The sequence below is a fragment of the Trichosurus vulpecula genome, chromosome 6 (assembly GCF_011100635.1).
Source record: "Trichosurus vulpecula isolate mTriVul1 chromosome 6, mTriVul1.pri, whole genome shotgun sequence".
Taxonomy (NCBI): Eukaryota; Metazoa; Chordata; class Mammalia; order Diprotodontia; family Phalangeridae; genus Trichosurus; species Trichosurus vulpecula.
In genome coordinates this window covers 205,383,038-205,402,671 of record NC_050578.1, presented here as the reverse complement: position 1 = coordinate 205,402,671, position 19,634 = coordinate 205,383,038, and the positions used below count along the sequence as shown (strand labels likewise).

The 19,634-nt window shown below is 39.7% G+C and overlaps 1 protein-coding gene across 1 annotated transcript in view; it reads right to left on the bottom strand.

Moving 5' to 3' along the window:
• The window catches only part of SORCS2 (sortilin related VPS10 domain containing receptor 2), a 265,638-nt gene that overhangs the window by 145,806 nt on the left and 100,198 nt on the right, over nucleotides 1–19,634 (bottom strand). Inside the window, exon 9 of the mRNA XM_036765080.1 lies at nucleotides 2,461–2,563. Coding sequence (XP_036620975.1) covers nucleotides 2,461–2,563 — 103 coding nt within the window. The remainder of the gene's footprint in view (nucleotides 1–2,460; nucleotides 2,564–19,634) is intronic.

The following is a 19,634-nucleotide window of genomic DNA, read 5'->3' as shown; positions in this document are numbered from 1 at the left end:
ACCTCCTCCACCCCCAGAGCTGGTGGCTGGACCACTCTGAACTCAATCCTGCAGTTTCCTTCTAACCTGCTCTTTGGCATTTGTGGGTTGAGAAGTCTGGTAACTGCCACAGATCACTGTTTCATGGCCCCAAGGCCTGTTCTGGATTCCTGGTCTGGTCTCTCCTGGTACTGCCCATGCTAGGCTGCCCTCTGCTCTCAGCACCATGCAATAGACCCTTCCCGGCAACTATCCAGGCTCTCCTGGGCTGGAGATCTATTTCCCTCTGCTATTTTGTGGGTTCTGCAGCTCTAGAATGTGTTTAGAGACCTTTTTACAGGTGTTTGGAGTTTTTTGGGGGAGAGCTTAAGCAAGTCCCTGCTTTCCAGACGCCATCTTGGCTCTGCCCCCCAGGAGCAACATTCTATATTCTAAGACCTTTTTGGCTGCAACATTCTAAATTCTATGTTCTAAGACCCCTCCTTCTAGCTCTGACATTCTACTAATATTCTAAGCTCTGATGGTCTGTGTTCTAGGGACCTTCTGAGATTTAAACATCTATGTCTACCTGTGTGAATTTCTTTGAACTCTAAACAAACAAAGGCCTTTCCTGATGGATTTTGATGAAATGATCCCTAAGGTTACTTCCAGTTCTAGGCTTCTACATACAAGGACTATATTAATGATACTGTACCAAGCATCACGGAAGCAATGTTCTATGAGGCATGACTATACAAGAAGAAAGGGAATTTTAGGTCCCCCACCAGGAAGATGAGTACAGAGCCTTTATAGGGGAGGTAGAGGAATGCCTATCCCTTAAATGAAAGGCACTTTGGATACATTCATGCTCTATAATAATTGGCAATAGAAGGAAGTCACCATGGTAATTATGGATTGTTTTTTAGAAGGTGTCTGACATTTCCAGTTTCCTGAAATAGCTCAAGGCATTATAAGCAACCATAGAATCATAAAAAAAATTGAGCTGGAAGGGAATTTAAAAGCAAATTAATCAAACTCGACAAATTTTTCTTAAGCATCTACTATATGGAGGGTACTATTTGCCAGGTTCCAAAAGGGACAGAAAATTGAGGTAAGGTAGTCTCTGGCATCATGGAGGTCACATTCTAGGAGGCAGATCTGATACATGCATAGACAGCTATAATAAACAATATCATTGAGGAGTGCATTAAAGTAATGCAGAACCAAGTGTTCTGTATGCTCCAAGGCAGCGCCATTTAAACTGGTCTAAGGGTAGAGATTCAACAGAGAAAAGGACAAAACATAGAATATGAGACTGAAAGAGGCCTCAAAGATCAGAGTCCAAACTTCTAATTTTACAGATAACGAAAGTGAATCCCAGGGAGGTGTTCAGACTTACACAAAGTCACACAGCGATTATCTGAGACTATATCTTCTTGGCTTTCCATTTTACTTTTTCAGCTGTTGCATATAAAATAAATCTCATTCTGAGCTTTGCATATATCTTCTTCTTCTCATTATTATTTGGCAGTGGGGAGAGTGCTAGACTTTGGGGTCAGGAGATCTGAGTTTAAATTCTAACTCTGACACTTCTGAGTGCCATGACTCTGGGTGGGTTTTTATTACTATTCATAACAAAAATAAAAACAATAGCTTTTTTGTATAGCACTTTACGTTTTGCTATATGTTATTTGACTCAATTCTCACAACAACCCTGAGAGGTAGGTAATATTATCATTCCCATTTTACAAGTGAGAAGGCTGAGGCAAACAGAGGTTAAGTGACTTGCCCAGGGTCACACAGGGAGTAAGTGTCTGAAGTAGAATCGGAGCTCAAGGTTTTTTGACACCAAATGCAATTAATTCTGTACACCACCTAGCGGCCATCTCTGAACTTAAGCTTCCTCCTCTGTAAAGTGGGGATCGTTGTGTTCATATTACCTGCCTTACAGAGTCACTGTGAGGATGGCATTTGGAAGCTTTGAAATGCCATAACGATGTGAGCAATTGTTATCATTCCATTTCTTTTCCCCCTTGCATATTTTGTGCCTTGTTCCTTTCTTACTGATATCTCCATCACTTTTTTTTTTTATTGAACTTGCAGTAGAGAATCTTATTTCCTGACCACTGAGGGACAGATATTAATCCTTATTCTGGCATCCAAAAGCACCAAAGTGAATCAAGCTTAATGCCGAAATCTTTTCATTTGTTGGCTGATACCCTGCCTCCAGATTTCTCCACTGGCAATTGCAATCCCTGACTGGGAACCTCTCAGCTAATCCTGGTGACAAATACTATGAGAAGTTTGTTCTAAAATCCAGTCATGCTGGAGGGAGAGAAGGAAAGAGGGAGAGGGAGAAAGGGAGGCAGGGAGAGGGAGAGAGAGAGAAAGAGAGAGAGAGAGAGAGAGAGAGAGAGAGAGAGAGAGAGAGGGGGAGAGAGGAGAAAAAAAGGTGCTGGAGGAGGAGGAGGGGAAGAAGGGAAGGACCCTTCAGTTACTTACCTGCTCCCATGATTAGACCAGGTGCTGTGTCCTTGGTATGCACAGTGCCTGACACATATGGATTGTCTGCCCATCGGAGGTGGAGGTGAAGATGGCAGTCAGGCTTGGAGAAGAAGAAAGTAAAAGAAAAGATGTAACTTTTGAGTAAGATCATGCTGCCGTACTAAACATGGTGATGACTAGAAAAAGCCATAGCTGACACTTGCATAGGCTTATGAAGGTTGCAAAGCAAACTCCTGTCAACCTCAAATAAGATTATGAGGTAAACACTATAGGTATTATCACCATTTTGCAGATGGTGAAACTGAGGCGGAGAGAGTTTCAGTTACTTGCCCATGATCACACAGCTAGTAAATATCAGTTTGAACCCAAGTGTTTCTTGACCTTAGCCCCAGTGCCCTCATCACTCTACCATGCTATCCATGAAGTTGATAATAATGATAACACACCTACTTCAATACTTAAGTGATCTGCAATTTCATCAGGTATGGGTGCCCCCTCCACCAAAGCAGATTAAAATCTCTCCATAGTTTAGTAAATGGTTTAAAGAGCTGCTGTTGCTAAATAAAATCCATTCCTCGGTGGCCAAGTCTTCTGCTGCTGAGCCTCCCTATGCTTAGCTAGGCTGGTCTTCAAATAAAAGACATACTCTGTCGCTTGGCTCATCCTCAAAGCCTTTCCAGTATGGAAGAACTTAACAGAGCCTAGGCTATATCTACATTGACTGTGAGAGCCCACTGTTAAAAGTTCATAGAATAATAAACTGAGAGTTGTAAAGGACCTTAGAGGCCAGTGAGTCCAACCCCCCCCCCCCCCATTATACAGATGAAACTTGAGGCCCAGGGAATTCAGGGACACTAAGTTAGTAAATGTCTTCAATGGGATTTGAACTCAAGCCTTCATGACTTAGAACCTGGCACTCTGTCTACTGCACCTCGTTAGTTGGATACAATGATGAAGTTTTAGAGGCTGACTTTGTGTAACAGCAATGAGAAAATCAACTCTTATTTATAGCACTCTTTACTATTACAAAGGCCTTTGCAATCATCCTGTCATTCACCCTCACCAATGTGAGTCAGGAAGAAGAGAACCATTTTTTAGAACCATTCTTTTCTAATAAGCAAAATGGCACCCAGAGACTTGAAGAGACTTACCCAGGTTTACATCATTAGTAAGAGGGAACCAGGACCCAAATCAAGGACTCCTGTTTCCAGATCTAGTGTTTTATCCAATACCATAGGGTTGCTTCCTTCTCAATGTCTTATTCAGAAGGGAAAAATTAAGAGTAGTCAGACATTCATTTTGGAGAGGAATTACATGTTCTTCTCATGAATAAAGGGATTCAATTGAACAACTTCTACATGGGTTGGTGCCCTCCCAAATGCCTTTGGTCCTCTAGGGATTGGTTGGATGAAATGAGAGGCCCATGCCACCTTGTAAGGGAAAGACTGGCCAGGCTCAGGAAAGGAAGCAAGTTTAGATGGACCTATTCCTTGTTAGCTATCATTTTCCCCAGGTCACTCCCAGTTATCTATGGATGTTGCAAGATTGACAGTAACAATTTGTTCAGTAACATTCCTTGATAAATTTAAAATAAAATAAAACCATCAAGGGAATTTAGAAGGACCTTATAGCTTTTTTTTTAAAGAAAAGATTTTCAGTTATTTTGGGATCCTGAAGGTAAAACTCCATAAAGTTTTATGTATAAATCATGTCCTATCAATATTTTGCTCAAAAATAAACTGGATTTGTAATCAAGAAGACTTGAGTTTGAACCCTGGCTATGCCCACTTGTGTGGACTAAACCTGTGTAGGGCAAACCACTTAACTTATCTGGGCTTCATGTGTGAAATGAAAGGGTTGGGTTTGATCATCTCTAAGGCTCCTTATATCTTTAATGTTATGTTCTAGTTTCTGAAGTCCATTCCAGCTCTAAGACTGTATACCATGATCCAAGATCCCTTTTAGCTCAGACATTATATTCTCTGTTCTAGGGTCCCTTCTAGGTTGGGCATTCTATATTCTTTTTCCAAAGTTCCTTCCTAATTCCAACATTCTATTTTCTTTGTCATAAGTTCCTTCTTGGTTCTGACATTTAATGAGCTTGTGAAGTTTACTGCTTATATACAGAGAGGGTTAATGACCCACTGAAAACCTTTTTCTTAGATTTAAATTCTCCTAGAGATCTTATAGATAAAACTATCTTTCATATATTTGAACAGGCCATTTCTTAGTCACTCTATGAAGAGCAAAACTGTAGTCTGTAACACTTCTAAGATGTGAAAGTTCTTGGATAGAACTGTGAGTTTCCTACTGGGGTTAGTTCTCTTGTTACAGAAACATAGGGGCCAGGAAACATCACCATTAGATACGAGAGAGACCTTTTTCCTTCTGGCAATTACCAAATTGTATTTCTAGTGCTTAGCACGGTGCCTGGAACACAGTAATTGGTTAATACTCATTGACCGAGTACAAAGGAAACCAATTATATTGAAATACAGTTTATATACATATACATATATGTGTACACACATGTATGCATATACATACATATACATGCATGTGTGTGTCTATATTTACATGTATTTGTATACATATACATACATACACACACACATATATATATATATATAGATATATATAGATATAGATATATATACATGCATACATATATACAAGTTCACAGACTCCTGGTTGATTAACCCTTCCTTAGACAGATTCAACTGGGCATCAGGACACCCTGTTTCTAGCCAGTCACTGGGTTCAGGCAAATCACTTGACTGTCTCTGCCTCATTCTCCTCATCAGCAAAAAGGGGATTAAAATACCCACCTTAATAAGTACACAAATCGCTGTGGGAATAAAAATCGGATGACATTTAGAAAAAAATTCCTGGACCAAAAAGTATCCATTAAAATGTAGAAAATTGTTAATGTGATCATTATCCTAATATTTCACATAATTTGCCTCTGGTAACTTATTCTGACCTGGATCAGGTGTGGGGAACCTGCAGCCTTGAAGTCACACGGGGCCCTCTAGATCCTTAAGTGCAGCTGTTTGACTAAATCCAAACTTAACAAAACAGTTTGGATTCAGTAGAAGGACAACACTTGAGGACCTAGAGGGCCATATGTGGCCTCCAGGCCGCAGGTTCCCCACCCCTGACCTGGATGTTCTTAAAGCCTGTGCCAGCAAAAGATGAGTTTGGAAATTAACTAGAACCCTCGGAGAACCATCATAGCTAAATATGAAAGGTGTGTCATGAGATTAGCCACAGACAATAATTTCTTCCTCCTTCCTTCCTTCCTTCCTTCCTTCCTTCCTTCCTTCCTTCCTTCCTTCCTTCCTTCCTTCCTTCCTTCCTTCCTTCCTTCCTTCCTTCCTTCCTTCCTTCCTTCCTTCCTTCCTTCCTTCCTTCCTTCCTTCCTTTCTTTCTTTCTTTCTTTCCCTTCCTTCCTTCCTTACTTCCTTCTGTCTTTCTTTTTTAACAGCAAAGTTATTGTTGCTTAGTCATTTTAGTCATGTCTGACTCTTCGTGATACCTTTTGGGGGGTTTTCTTAGCAGAGATAATAGAGTGGTTTGCCATCTCCTTCTCCAGTTCATTTTACTGATGAGGAAACTGAGGCAAACAGGGTGAAGTGACTTGCCCCAGGGTCACACAGCTATTAAGTGTCTGAGGCCAGAATTGAACTCAGGGATATAAGTCTTGTTAACTTCAGGCCCAGCGCTGTATCCACTGTACTACTTAGCTGCCCAAAGCAATGAGTAATACGCAAAAACCATTAGTTTTGGAGGCAGAGGACCTGGATTCAAATTCCACCATTAAAATTCCAGTTCTTGTACTTACTCTCTGTAAGATTTCGGTCAAGTCACCCCTTTTTATTCTAAATCCTCTGATTCTATAAATGCGTGAAGGCCTGGAGGGAATTCTGGTTATTGTTTAAATTGTTGTTAATTTATTCTTGTTAAATTGCTGATAGTTTATTAAATCACAGTGTCTTGAAGTATGGGAGATTATTGTCACTCACACTGTAATATTTTCTCATTTTATCTTACCCTGGAATGCTATTCTCAGCCTTATGGAGAGAGCACATTGTTACTATTTTACACACATACACACACAGATACAAAAGTTTATATGTATATATACATATATGTATGTATGCACATACATATACATATATGTATTAATAGTAAATATACTATAATTATATATATACAGTGTAGCTATATATACACATGTACATACACACGTGTACACTATATATATATATACATATATATATATACATAATTGATATATTTTTTTGGAGGGAGGGATAAGGATAGGGGAAGGCAACATGTTAGAGTACGATGTCTCCAATGATACAGTTACTCTTCTGCAATTATAGTCTCAGACAGTTGCCTGGGGCACTGAGAGTTTCAGAAAATGACAGGATCATTGATTAGAGCTAGAGAAGCCATCCATTCCACCCCTACCCTTCATTTTACAGATGAGGAAACTGAGTCACAGAGAATTTAAGTGACTTGTCCATAGTTGTATAACTTAGTATGTGTCAGAAGTAATACTCGGGCACAGGTTCTCCTGACTCCAAGACTAAATAAGCTATTCTGACTCTTGCCATAAGTTAAAAGTTTGATAAATCATATATTGATTATAAACATAAGAAAAGTGTTATAAACTTCACTCTTTTTTGAGAGTGGAATCAGCAAACTGGCAGGCTGGGTTTCCTGGAACAATTCTCTCTTCTTTCTCAATCCTGATCTCTCTCTCTTACCCTCCTACCTTTGTAACTTCCTCCCTGCATACCCCAGAAACAGGAGAAAGTGGCCCTGGTTCAAACAGAGAAGTCTGTGTTGAAATCTCAGTTTACAAAATGCATTCCCAGAGGGTCTCCAACCCAACTCTTATCCACAGAGCTCAGAATACAGCAAGGGAAGAGATTGTTCCCACATGTCAGTGCTCCCATTTGTTGGGAGCACAGAGAGCTTATGGGATCTGCCCGAGGTCACACAGGAAAGCCAAATAACAAAGAATGAGTGTTCATGTCCTTCTGTCAAACCAGTTACTTCCTGCTGAGGGAGTAAAGAGTTTTCTTTTCTAACCCAGAAAAAAAAATGGTACAAAAATACATCACAGGTTGAAATCTTTATTAGTGTATCCACATCAATGATAACATTTATCCTCCTTTCTTTCTTCCTTCCTTCCTCCCTTCCTTTCTTCCTTCCTTTCTTCCCTCCCTTCTTCCTTCCTTCCTTCCTTCCTTCCTTCCTTCCTTCCTTCCTTCCTTCCTTCCTTCCTTCCTTCCTTCTTTCCTTCCTTCCTTCCTTCCTTCTTTCCCTCCCTCTCTCCCTCTCTCCCTCCCTCCCTCTTCTACCTATGTTCATTCTCATCTACAGAACTATTGGATACTGTCAAGATCAAAATTCTGACAATTAAAAACACGAATGATTGTGATCATAAAAAGAGAGAACTCTTTTAACACATTGATGTGGATATGCAGGAAATTCATCAAACAACTTAGAGTTTGAAAAAGATATAAATCTGAAAAATAAAAACAAAAGACTCTGGCTGGGTTCTCAAGTATACCCTTCATGTGGTGGGTGGATCTTTAGAACAAGTATCATATTAGAATTGTATATAGGAATATATCTGAAAAATCCTTCTCATTACACATTCAAGCTTTACTAGAACACTGACCCTCTGTCCTTAAGGATAGTACCAAGCACTGCCACAGGACACTGGATACCCAGGGGAAGCTTATGCAAATATCTTCCTAGTTGCTTTCTTGATTATTACCATACTCAGAAGAAACACAGAGAAATGCCTATGTCAGGGAAATTTCTCCTTGTTAACCTCAGATGATACTCTTTCAAGTATCCGTTTGTTCATTTCCTCCCACCCTCTCTCTCTCTCTCTCTCTCCCTCTCTCCTTCCTTCTCCCTCTCTTTCTCAGCATAATCATCTCTACTTATCTATGGTATCTTTAAAATTTGAGAGAAGTGATTATTAAATAAGAAATTATTAGGGAGATCCCTGACCTTCCCCCAAAATTTACCCCACCTAGATGATTTTATCTAGGTGGAGTTGCTGCTCCACCCAACTAGAAAACTTTATAAAGAATTTAACTAAGGTGAATTCCAGCCCATTCCACCTCAGGCAGGTCTGGGGAGGGGTGGTGGGAGTGGTGGTGGTGCTGGTGGTGGTGGTGTTGTAGATACTTTGTCTAGATTATCCAAGGCTGGGTGTGATTTGGAAGTAAATGACTTAATCAAAGTCAAACCCCAGCCCCTCTTTAGAACAGCTCCACCTTTCATTATGATATTCATTCTTATTTATTGTTAACCAATCAGAGTCCATTGACACACCCTTTCCAAGGGCATATAAGCAATGAGTGGGTTCCATGAGGGGTCTTTTGCATTCCAGAGTGTCACTGACCCCTTTTATTAATTATATGTTAGCATGATCAGTAGTGATTAATTAGCCAGAAACTATCTCTCAAAATGTTTACATGTCACAAATTCAAATAATGCTTCTTTTCTACCTATGTTACAATGCTAGGAAGTTCGTGCTCTATAAGCCTGAAAGTGATACTGAAATAAAAATTGTTACTATTTTACTTCAACTAGTCAGTTCACTATGAATTTTTTATGTTTCAGAAGTAGAATGTCATAGATAATTAGCGGGGCAGTTATTAATTACAATTGACATAATTATCTCAGTAAATTGTTTATCATTACTTATTTAATATTTTAATATTTTAAAGGAATATAAATTGAGGTAGCTGAGCTAGATGACCTTGGAGATCTAATTCTAAATCCTTTAAATCTGGAAATAGAAACATACTAGTTGCAAGAGCTTCTATTTGCAGTTTTTGCTAATAAGAGGCAAAAATAAAAGTTTACAATGCACTCTATATACGTGACATATTTATTAACATATTTTATTTGACCATCCTAAGAACCCACTGCAGTTGGCAGAGATGATGACCCTAGTTTTACATATGAGAAAACAGAGGCCTAAAGGCCTGGAGTGATTTTTAAAAAGATAATCCAGCTAATAAGTGGCAGAATAAAAACTTGAAGCTAGGTCTTCTGACTCAGTGTGCTTGCCACCACACCATACACCCAATTTTCAAAGAATTGGGATGTAATAAAATATACTTGGCACCAAATGACATCAAATGTAATTGAATCTTTCTCTGATGATTGAGAAGGCATTTCAAAATCTTGAATCGCCTCAGGGTCATCATTATGAACAATTATCAATTGTACCAGAGAGGCTGAGAAGTGCCAGTCAGCGGAGCTATAATTGATTAAATAACCAACTAACAGAATTTAGCCTGTATATCTGAGTGTGAATGTAAGTTTCTCGTTAAAGAAAAAATAATACCTAAAGGAAAAAAAATTCCCTTCAAACACTTCTCCATTTATCCAAAGTTGGAAAGAATATCTTTGATGCCTTACAGAACAAAATGAAGCCCTATTCTCTAAGTATTTCCTTGTGTCTTTCGATCCAGCCGCATGGTTACTCTTGGGCTGTTGGAGCTGTTTGCAATTTCTGAGTTCTGATGATTAAGGGTATCCCACTGTTTCCTCCACAGTGGAGAGGAACACAGCAAGGCCTTCCAAAGTGTCAGACTCCAAAATTGGATACAGCTCAACAGCCCAGAAGTACAGCATTAAAAAATGATTAACTACCTCTGAGAGCGAGGAGCTGAATTGAAGCAACTCACAAGTATTCATGATCAGGGAGGACAAAGAAAATAGGGATAAATAGGTGATAATGTAGCAATCCAAAAATGTTATTCTGTTCCCATCTTCCATCAGAACCTTCTACCAGCTGTGAATAATTATATCATAGGAATCAGATTTTGAGAGCTGGAAGGCTTCTTACTGATTATCAAATTCACCCTCTTTATCCAATGAATGAGAAACTAAGGCCCAAAGACAGGGAATGCCTTGTCCAAGGTCATCCCATAGTGAATGGCAAATCAGGGATCAGAATCAAGATCTACTGATTTCAAGGCCTCCAGGTCCCTTTGTCAACACCATCAAATCCAAATAACTTGGCTTGTCACAAGATCCCCCACAATCTGGTGGAGCTTTATCACCCACTATATACCCTTTCACATATTCTAATCTCTTAATATTTCTTGTGTCTTAGATCCCTTTGAAATTCTGATGAGGCCTACAAACCCCTTCTCAAAATCATGTTTTGTTTCTTGTTTTTTAAATTAAAAACTGAAGAAAATGCTAAGTTCGAGTTAGTAATTAGTGAAAATAAAGATGCATTTTTTCCCATATAAGTTCACCAACTTCCTGAAATTTACTCATGGATCGCTTTTGAATCTGTAGACTTCAGGTTAATACTCTAGACCAAATGTTTTACTCATTTATTTTCCCAATGTGCCTTACTGTATCACCCTTGCTCACAGTGTTATCATTCTACACACCCTCCCACCCCAAAGCTTGGAATGCCAGTTCTCCTCAATTTTATCTATTCTCTAAGATAGAGATCAGTCCCCATCTCCCCAGCCAAGCCTCCCCTGACCAGCCTGACTTGAAATGTAAAATGAGGTGGTGCTCAATAATATTTAAAGCTTAGCCAGCTCGAACATTCTAGATTCAATGCTCTAAAGTTCTTCCAGCTCTAACATCCTATGTTCCAAGGACCCTTCCAGCTGTAACATCCTAAGTTCTGAAGTCCCTTCCAGCTCTTACATTCTATGTTCTAAGGTCCCTTCCGTATAAGATCAAACTATATCTGCAGTATTATGTTAAGAATATTAACAAGCTGACATGCATTTTACCGAGAGGAGGGGACTGGTTAACCGAACTGAGGTTTTGTGCCTGGAAGAGACATTGGGGAGCATGATAGCTGTCTTTAAGTATTTGAAGGGCTGTCTTGTGGGAAATGAATTCTCTTGTTCCTAACCCTAGAGGGAAGAACTAGGAAAAATAATTTACTAATAATTAGAGTTATCTAAAAGTGGAATGAAACATCTCAAGAGGTAGAGAGTTTTCTCTCCTTGGAGTTCTGAGTTTAAATTAGTACTTTGGGAGAATATTGCAGTGGGGATTCCTATTCAAGAAGAGGTTGAAACTGATGGGTTCTGAAGTCTCTTCTAGTTCAGTCATTCTATGTCCTAAGGTCCCTTCCAGCTCTAAAATTCTGTAGCTCCTCCTGAACCCAATAGAACTTACTATCTCTACCACTTATTCAGCTCATCCTATGTTGCCTTGTATCATTAGTGATATTTTCACATGCGTAAATGTCAGCTCCTTTAGGGCAGATTCATTTTTGTCTTTGTATTCCCCAGAGCCTAGCAGAGTGCCTGGAACCTAGCATGTACTTAATAAATGCTCATTGATTATATATTTTGTCTCACCTTCCAGGATTGATTTTTGAGTTCCACTGTATCTCATTCACTATCTAACCTGTGGGATGATACTAAAGGTAAGAGATCCCATGGATCACGTGTGCTAGCATACCCCACCCACCTTGGTTCATCGCATTCCCTCCATCTTCCTATGCTAAAGATATGACATGGAAGAAGGGACTGGAAATAAGGAGAGAGGAGAGGTCTGAAGAATTCCCAAACTGACTAATAAGTAATTTGTTGTATAGGCCTAATCATTAACATTGCTCATGAATAAAGCAAAAGTCACCAGATGGCATTAATAGTGAGGCTGCTTAAGGAGAAAATGATGAAGTTAACATTAAAGAGACCCTCTGATAAGCCTGAAAAATACAATCACAGATTCATAGAATCTCAGAGTGGGAAGGGACCGTAACGTCTACATATCTAACCTGTACCAGAAAGGGACCTTTGCATTTAGAATGTCAGAGCTCAAAGAGTCTTTCAAACATAGACCAAATTAGATCTAGAAGAGACATTAGGAAACGTTTTAGTTGAAAGGAACCTTTAGAGTTTATCACTTAGTTTGACATTCTTATTCCACAGATTGAGAAACTGAGGCCTGGAGTATAGGAACGTGACTTTCTTAGAGATCCTTACATAAATTACTTTGAAAACCTTACAGTGCTATATAAATGCTAGTTATTAGTAGCAGAGGCAGGTTCTAAGCTGAGGTCAGTTGACCCCAACGTTAGGGTTCATTCCAATATAACAAAATGCTTTTATGCAGATGCTGAATAATGAGAGGTGGCTTTCACTTGAAATTCAATCCCTATTGGAGGTAATTATTACTAAATTGGAATGTCAGAGTCTTCAGTTGGCTTTCCTTCTCAATACTATTTCTATCTTGGTATCATTTTACATTGATATATTATCTTTCCTATCTTTCCTGTGAGAAGTACAAAATACTTTATATAACTTATTCATTAAATTGGCCTTAATATTTGTAATAAAATTCAGTCTAGGAAACAGAAGACATTGTCTGAAAAAAAAAACAACCTAGATATACTAGACCTTCTATTTGCAGGTTAGGAAACTAAGGCTCTGCCAGGATAAATTATTTGTGTAAAATCTCATAGCTAGTGATAGGGAGATTCCTGACTCAAGGCTCTTACTACTACTCCATGCTCTTTAACTACGTTGCTTCCTTGCTCAAAATCCCTTTCCCTAAGGACCCCAATTGCTTATGGGATGAAGTCCAAATTTGTCAGCTCAGTACTTTAGGCCCTCCACAATGTGTCTATACTCTACTTCACTGGTGTCAAATTAACATAGAAATAAGGACCACTAAACTTTACATAAGGATCCCTAAGGGCCAAGTGTTGACTTAGAAAACACATAATACATGGCACTCCTCAGTGTTGTGTTGTCTGCAATGCTGGGAGCTCCATGTTTGACACCTCCTCTCTACCATACACAATTCCCCTTTGCCAGACTTACATTTCAGCCCAACTTCTACTGAACACATCTCCCACTTTTCTACTTCTGTGCTTGCCCTTCTTGTGCCTGGAGTCTCACCCCTTGCTCACTCTACTACCTCTTTCTCTCCCATCTCCATCGTTGAAATCCTGCTCATTGTCCAAAGACCAACTCAATTTCCTTTATCCATTCAGCAGTGGCCTCTCCCTCACCTAAACTCTTATACTACCTTATCTGCCCCACTCCAATACCTCTTACTCTGTTATATTTTGTACTGGAGCCTATATCTATGGCTTATCTCTCCTCCTAGATTTTAAGTGCTTTGAAGGCTGGAGGCATTCTGGCTCTGAAAAGGAATAAAATCCTGCCTCTGCTACTGAATCTGAGATGAAAGTCCTGCTTTGCCTTCTGTACAACCTTGGGTAAGTTACTTACCCTTTCTGGGACTTACTTTCATCCTCCACCAAAAAAATGGCATCTATTTTCATGATCTCTAAGGCTTCTTCCAGCTTGAAAAGCTATGAACCTGAGAAAGAATCTCGCACAGGATTTTGTGTGGAGTTGGTATTGGATAAAGACTCAAAGCAACACCAATATCTTCTCTGTGGGGAAGATGATATATGGCCTAGTTTCCCCCATTCTGACCCTATAAATCAGGGTATCATTTGCTAGACTGCTATGGGAGTATTTAATCTTGGTAAGTTTGATTTACTACCCAAGCGTAGAATAATTACTAACATTCTGTCTCCTGTAATTATTACACTACTGGGCCCTTTCACCATACAAAGGTCAGGGAAAGCCCTAGGCAAAAATCTCTAGTCTTCAGGAGCTCACACACACACACCTCCCCTTCTGTTGCCCTTTCTTCTCTCCCTAGGCACACAGGGTCCTGATACTACCCACTGATAGCCACGTTCTCTTCCCATACTTGTAGCCCACACTGGGTCGACACTCCTTGGTACTGCTCTGTGCGCTGGACTGGTCTTATCCCTTGTTTCCTGCTCTGTTAAATCAGGGCCCTGCTCTCTACTAATTTGCTGTTAGCTGAGGATGTTTTAATATGCTGCCTTTCCGAGAATGTATTTGCATTTTAGAGAATGATGGAATTTCACTAGGATTCTATTTCAATTCTCACCTCATGGGGTAGAAGGGATTCTGGGTTCTCAAAGGCTACACAAGCTAAAATCCATCCCTGCAGCGTCCTACCAAACTGGGCAGGTTCTCCGGAAGGTCATCTGTCATGACTTGCTGGGATGTGCCAAGATCAGTTTTTTGGTTTTGGACAATTCTCATTGGCTATTGTATCACACAGGCCTTGTGATCTAAATCAACAGTCTACCTAGATGAAATCATGGATTCTTTGAGGTATGGAATCTCAGAACCTGAAGAGACACAAGAGCACGACTCTCCTCAAGCCTTTGCTTGAAGACATTCATTAACGGGGAACTCACTACTTCCCAAGTTACTGCATTCCACTCTCATATATATCTCATTATTAGGACATTTTCCCCAATACTGAGCAGACTTTTGCCCACCCTTTGTATATACCCTGCCTCCATTGCTAATATCATCTTAGTTCTGTCCTTTGAGGCAAAATATTTTAATTGCACCTCCTGGAAACAATGACTTAGCATTGATACAAGGGATTTCAGGTGAGCTAGCAGATGTACTTTTGCCAAAGGCCTTTAACATCCCTAAAATTATAGGTCTAATGCAGTTTGAGGTGGGGTTAGGGGGCTGTACCTACATCCACCGATGAAATCATAAATTTTTGAAAGAGAATCATGAATGCTGATTCAATTCCACATTTAAAATTTAGTACAGGCTAGCAGTACCTGAGCGAGAGACAAAGGTGAATGAGACCTGTCCTTTATTCTTCAGCAGCTCAGAGCATAGTGGGTGGAGGTACAGTATGATGCATACAAAGATGAAATGTTTATTGGGCACCTACTATGCATATAATAATAACAACAGCTAGCATTTACACAGATCTTTGAGGTCTGCAAAATGCTTTATACATATTGTCTCATTTGCAACAGCAGAAACCCCCTTTTTTCCTCTACCACTCTTCCTGCTTCCAGCCTAGCCCCCATAGCCATCACCCTGGGTAAGGGACTCCTGGGGATATGCAGCTTGGCATCTGCTTGGGTGGGTGATACAGTCACAGCTATTGAGGAAAGGAAAATTCCCACCACCAAAGTCTTTGGCAGAGTCAAATGGTTCAGTGCCGATGTAGACATGATTTCATGAGTAAAAATGATGTTATGGAAGATACATTACTATCTACTTTGCTGCTGCACCCCCAAAGACCATAGGACCCATCTGTCTGACTTGCATTTCCCCTGTAAGAAAGTGAGCTCCGTGATAGCCTGGCCTATCTTGCTTTTCTGCATGTATCCCTGGCACTTGGCGCAATACTCTGTATATAATAAATGCTTAATAAATTTTAATTTTCATTCATTTTATAAGTATATGTTGGCTCCTCTGATAGAATGTAAGTTACTTGAGGACAGGCATGGTATCAATTTTTTTCTCTGTATCCACAGTGCCTAGCACAGGGTCTGGCAAGAAGAAGTATTTATTAAATGTTTGTTTTGAATGATTGTCTAAACTGTTTCAATGTATTTGTGTGCATCAGAGATGAAGAAATGACTGTGAGAATTTATAGGAGAGTGAAATGGAGTCTAGGATTCTGGGAGTGAGGAAATCAGGCAAGGCTTTCCGGAAGAGTAGTAATAGAACTAAGTCTAAAAGGATGGGTAAGCTTTCAAATGGCAGAAATGTGTTAGAAGGCATTATGGGCATCAGGAATCCTATGAGAAAATTGCATTCTTTTCCTTCCAAGTTGGATCATACAACACACAAATTCTCCAGTCCAGAGCAAATATTGATATCCCCAGTTCAGTGATGGAGATGTCAAGATCTAGCAGAAGCATGGTGCACTGACATCACAAGAGAGGTCCTAGGTCTTCTCTCCCTCTATTTAAGAATCTGTAGGTATCTGATGTTAGAAAACATGCCATATCTTCAAACTCATTAATTTGGCACATCTGTCTGTAGCTGTGGCTTGTTTACAGGTTCAATCAGTGGGTCGGACAGATTTGGAGAAGCAATTCTCTTACTGCCCCAGCAGAATGAAGGGAAAGCAGAGTAGCCCTTGCCTCCTCCCCTCCCGTCTCATCCCTTGGGGTCCTGGCAGGAGGGAGGATAGTATGATTAAATATTAATGTGCTGTGTCTAAGTTCTCATTAAAGTGTCTAGAGAAGAAAAGAAGGAAAATATGGGAACTTCTGGGTAAGAAAAAGACTGCTGATGGTGGGTGTGGAGACACCAGAGACTGGGAAAATCAATAGAACCATGTAAGCTCCTCACGTGAGCTGGACTGTCCACGTGCCCTAATATTGAATTGATCTCTGAATCTCTTCAGTTTTTGTTAGATACACATAAACTGCTCAGGGTCTTGGGATGAGGTCTGCTGGTATCATGGTTAAATATTCATGAACTGTGTCTGAGTACTCATTAAGATGCCCTAGTAGAACTTAGCTAGTGAATAAACACTAGAATCAGTCAACATAACTGGAACAAACCTGTTCTGAATCCCCCTTGGAGGACCATTTTCTAGCCCACATCTGTTCATTCTGTCCACAAACATACCATAAGAGAAATGCCAAATGCTTTGCTACAGTCTAGGTAAGCTCTGTTTACAACATTCCCTAATGTAGTAACCCTGTCAAAAAAAGGAATAGGGTTAATCTGGAATAATTTACTCTTGACAAAACCTTTCGGCACTTCGAAATAATTTTCCTTTTCTTTATTTTCACTGACCATCCCTTTAATAATGCATTTCAGAACTTTTTTTCAGGAACTAAAATCGAGTTCACTGGCCTATGGTGTGCACACTTCATTCAAGTATCTCTTCTATGAAAATGACCCTGAAATCAATACCTCCACCTCCTACCACTCCCCAGAAGCCGAAGATGATTTTTGCCTTGTCAAATTTCTCACAGCATAATTCATGGACCTTTCTGTGGAAAGCTCTCTGTAAATTGTGAAATGCTATACAAATGGAGAATACATTATCATCATCATCTTCATCTACTTCATGGGGTCAACCTGAGGATCAAATGGAATGATGTATATGCAAGTGTTTTTTATATATCTAAAACTCACTACAAACCATTACATTATAAAACTAAATGCTGTCAGTAGGAAGATTTCAGCACAGACTCTCTACCACCATTTGAAACAGGATGCCCACCACTCCCCCTAATCCTAATAGTGACAAAATCACAGTCTAGGAGGGTTAGGATGGGTTTTCTAGATCCTCTTGTTGAGGAAATTGAAGTTCAAAAAAGGGATGTGATTACTCATTCAGGGGAAGCAGCCTATTAATGATAAAGCTGAGACTAGAACTCAATTTGCCCTGCTCTCAAACCAGTAGTGCCTTTTCCACCATGACACACAAAACTCCGAGGGGTCAAGTTTTACATTTTGTTTTTGAGGATGAATTCACCAAATGGGTTTTCCCTCTGAATTTAAGATAATGATAATAGCTGTCATTTCTATAGTTTCACATTTTATGAGGTGCTTTACAAATATTATGGTTTTCGATCTTCAAAATAATCCTGCAGGGTTGGTAAAGTAAGTATTATTTGGTGCCATGATACCAGGGAAAATATATTAGATTTTGAGTCAGAAGACCTGGGTTTGAATCCTGGCTCTGTTACTTAGTCCCTTTGTGTCCTTGAGTAAGTCAACTACTCTCCTTGTCCTCCATTTCCTCTTTGGTAAAAAAATGTGGGGTTAGAGTAGGTAGCTTCTAAAGTCCTTTTGAGCTCTAAATTTATGATTGCCATCCTGCAAATTGGGAAACTAACACCCAGAAAAAGTAATTAGCATGCCCTAAGTCACAAAGCTGGGTAAACCTGAGTGAGGATATGAAGCCAGGCCTTCTGCCTCCAGACCTTATACTTCTCTTATTCCATGCTGCTTCCACATCAATTGATTCAAGGCAATATATAGTCAGCTAGCATTTATCAAGAGCCTACTTTGTGTTAGGCACTGCACTAAACACAAAAAAGCTAAAAACAAACAAAAAAACCCATCCCTGCTCTCAAGATGCTCAGCATCTAATGGAAATTATATTTATCCCAGAAAGAGCCATCAAAGAAAGAAATGGGCTTCCTTCATTGGTGGTGAGCTGCCCACCATCAGAAGTACTCAAGATGAGCATGGCTAACTATCTGTTATTGATGTTATGAGAGGGATTCCCATACTGATGGGAATTGTTCTAGCTGACCTCTGAGCTCCCTTCTAACCAAGAGATTCTTTGATTGAAATCTCACCATGTTCCTTCACCATGTTGTTTCTGCCCTCAGTGAAAACATCTATTATGTCAATATGGGCCCAGTGGCTGCTGCTTAATTTCTATTTTATATCCTTTGTGCTCAATTTATTTTTCATGTACATTATAACATTTCTTTTGAGCTCAATTTGACTCCCCATATACCTTAGTTGGATGACACACTTCACCAATTTTCTCCTATTTTTATTATGTTAAGGCAAGGACATAAATCTTTCAAAGATTCTCTCCTCAGTGGGCTGTATAATTGCAGACAAATTTTTTGCGTAGACAAATTCTATTCTTAGCAAAAACTTGCTTTGGCAGACTCATATGGTTTCACTTCCATAATAATAATAATAAACAGTAATAGTAGCCCTTTTGTAGCATCTGTGTTTTTGGAGGAGCTTTTGATTTTTAGCAAATAGGAAATAATTAATTTTCAGTATAAAGAGGCAGATGTTATTAGCCTGTGGTTCTCAATGGGGAAACTGACACAGAGGTTAAACGGCAGTTCCAGAATGCATATGTCAGCCAGAGACGGCCACATGCAGTTTTTTAAATCTTCATTAAGACACTAACAGAATTTAGCAATTTTTGAGACTAACTGCAACTGCCTATTGACTACACTCTATGAAAAAGAGAGCTTCATTTACTCAAAGACTGGCACAAATGCCCCATTTTCCATGAAGCCCCCTGCTCTGACCCATCTGGCTGTAAATGAACATTTGTTGTCATTGTTCAGTTGTGTCCAACTCTTCATGACCCCTTTTGAGGTTTTCTTGGCAAAGATACTGGAGTGGTTTGCTATTTCCTTCTCCAGCTCATTTTACAGATGAGAAAACTGAGTCAAACAGAATTAAGTGACTTGCCTAGTGTCACACAGCTAGGAAGTGTCTAAGGCCACATTTGAACTCAGGGCTTCCTGACTCCAGGCCTGGCATTCTATCCATTGAGTCACACGCTGCCTGTAAATGAGCACACCCTCTTCT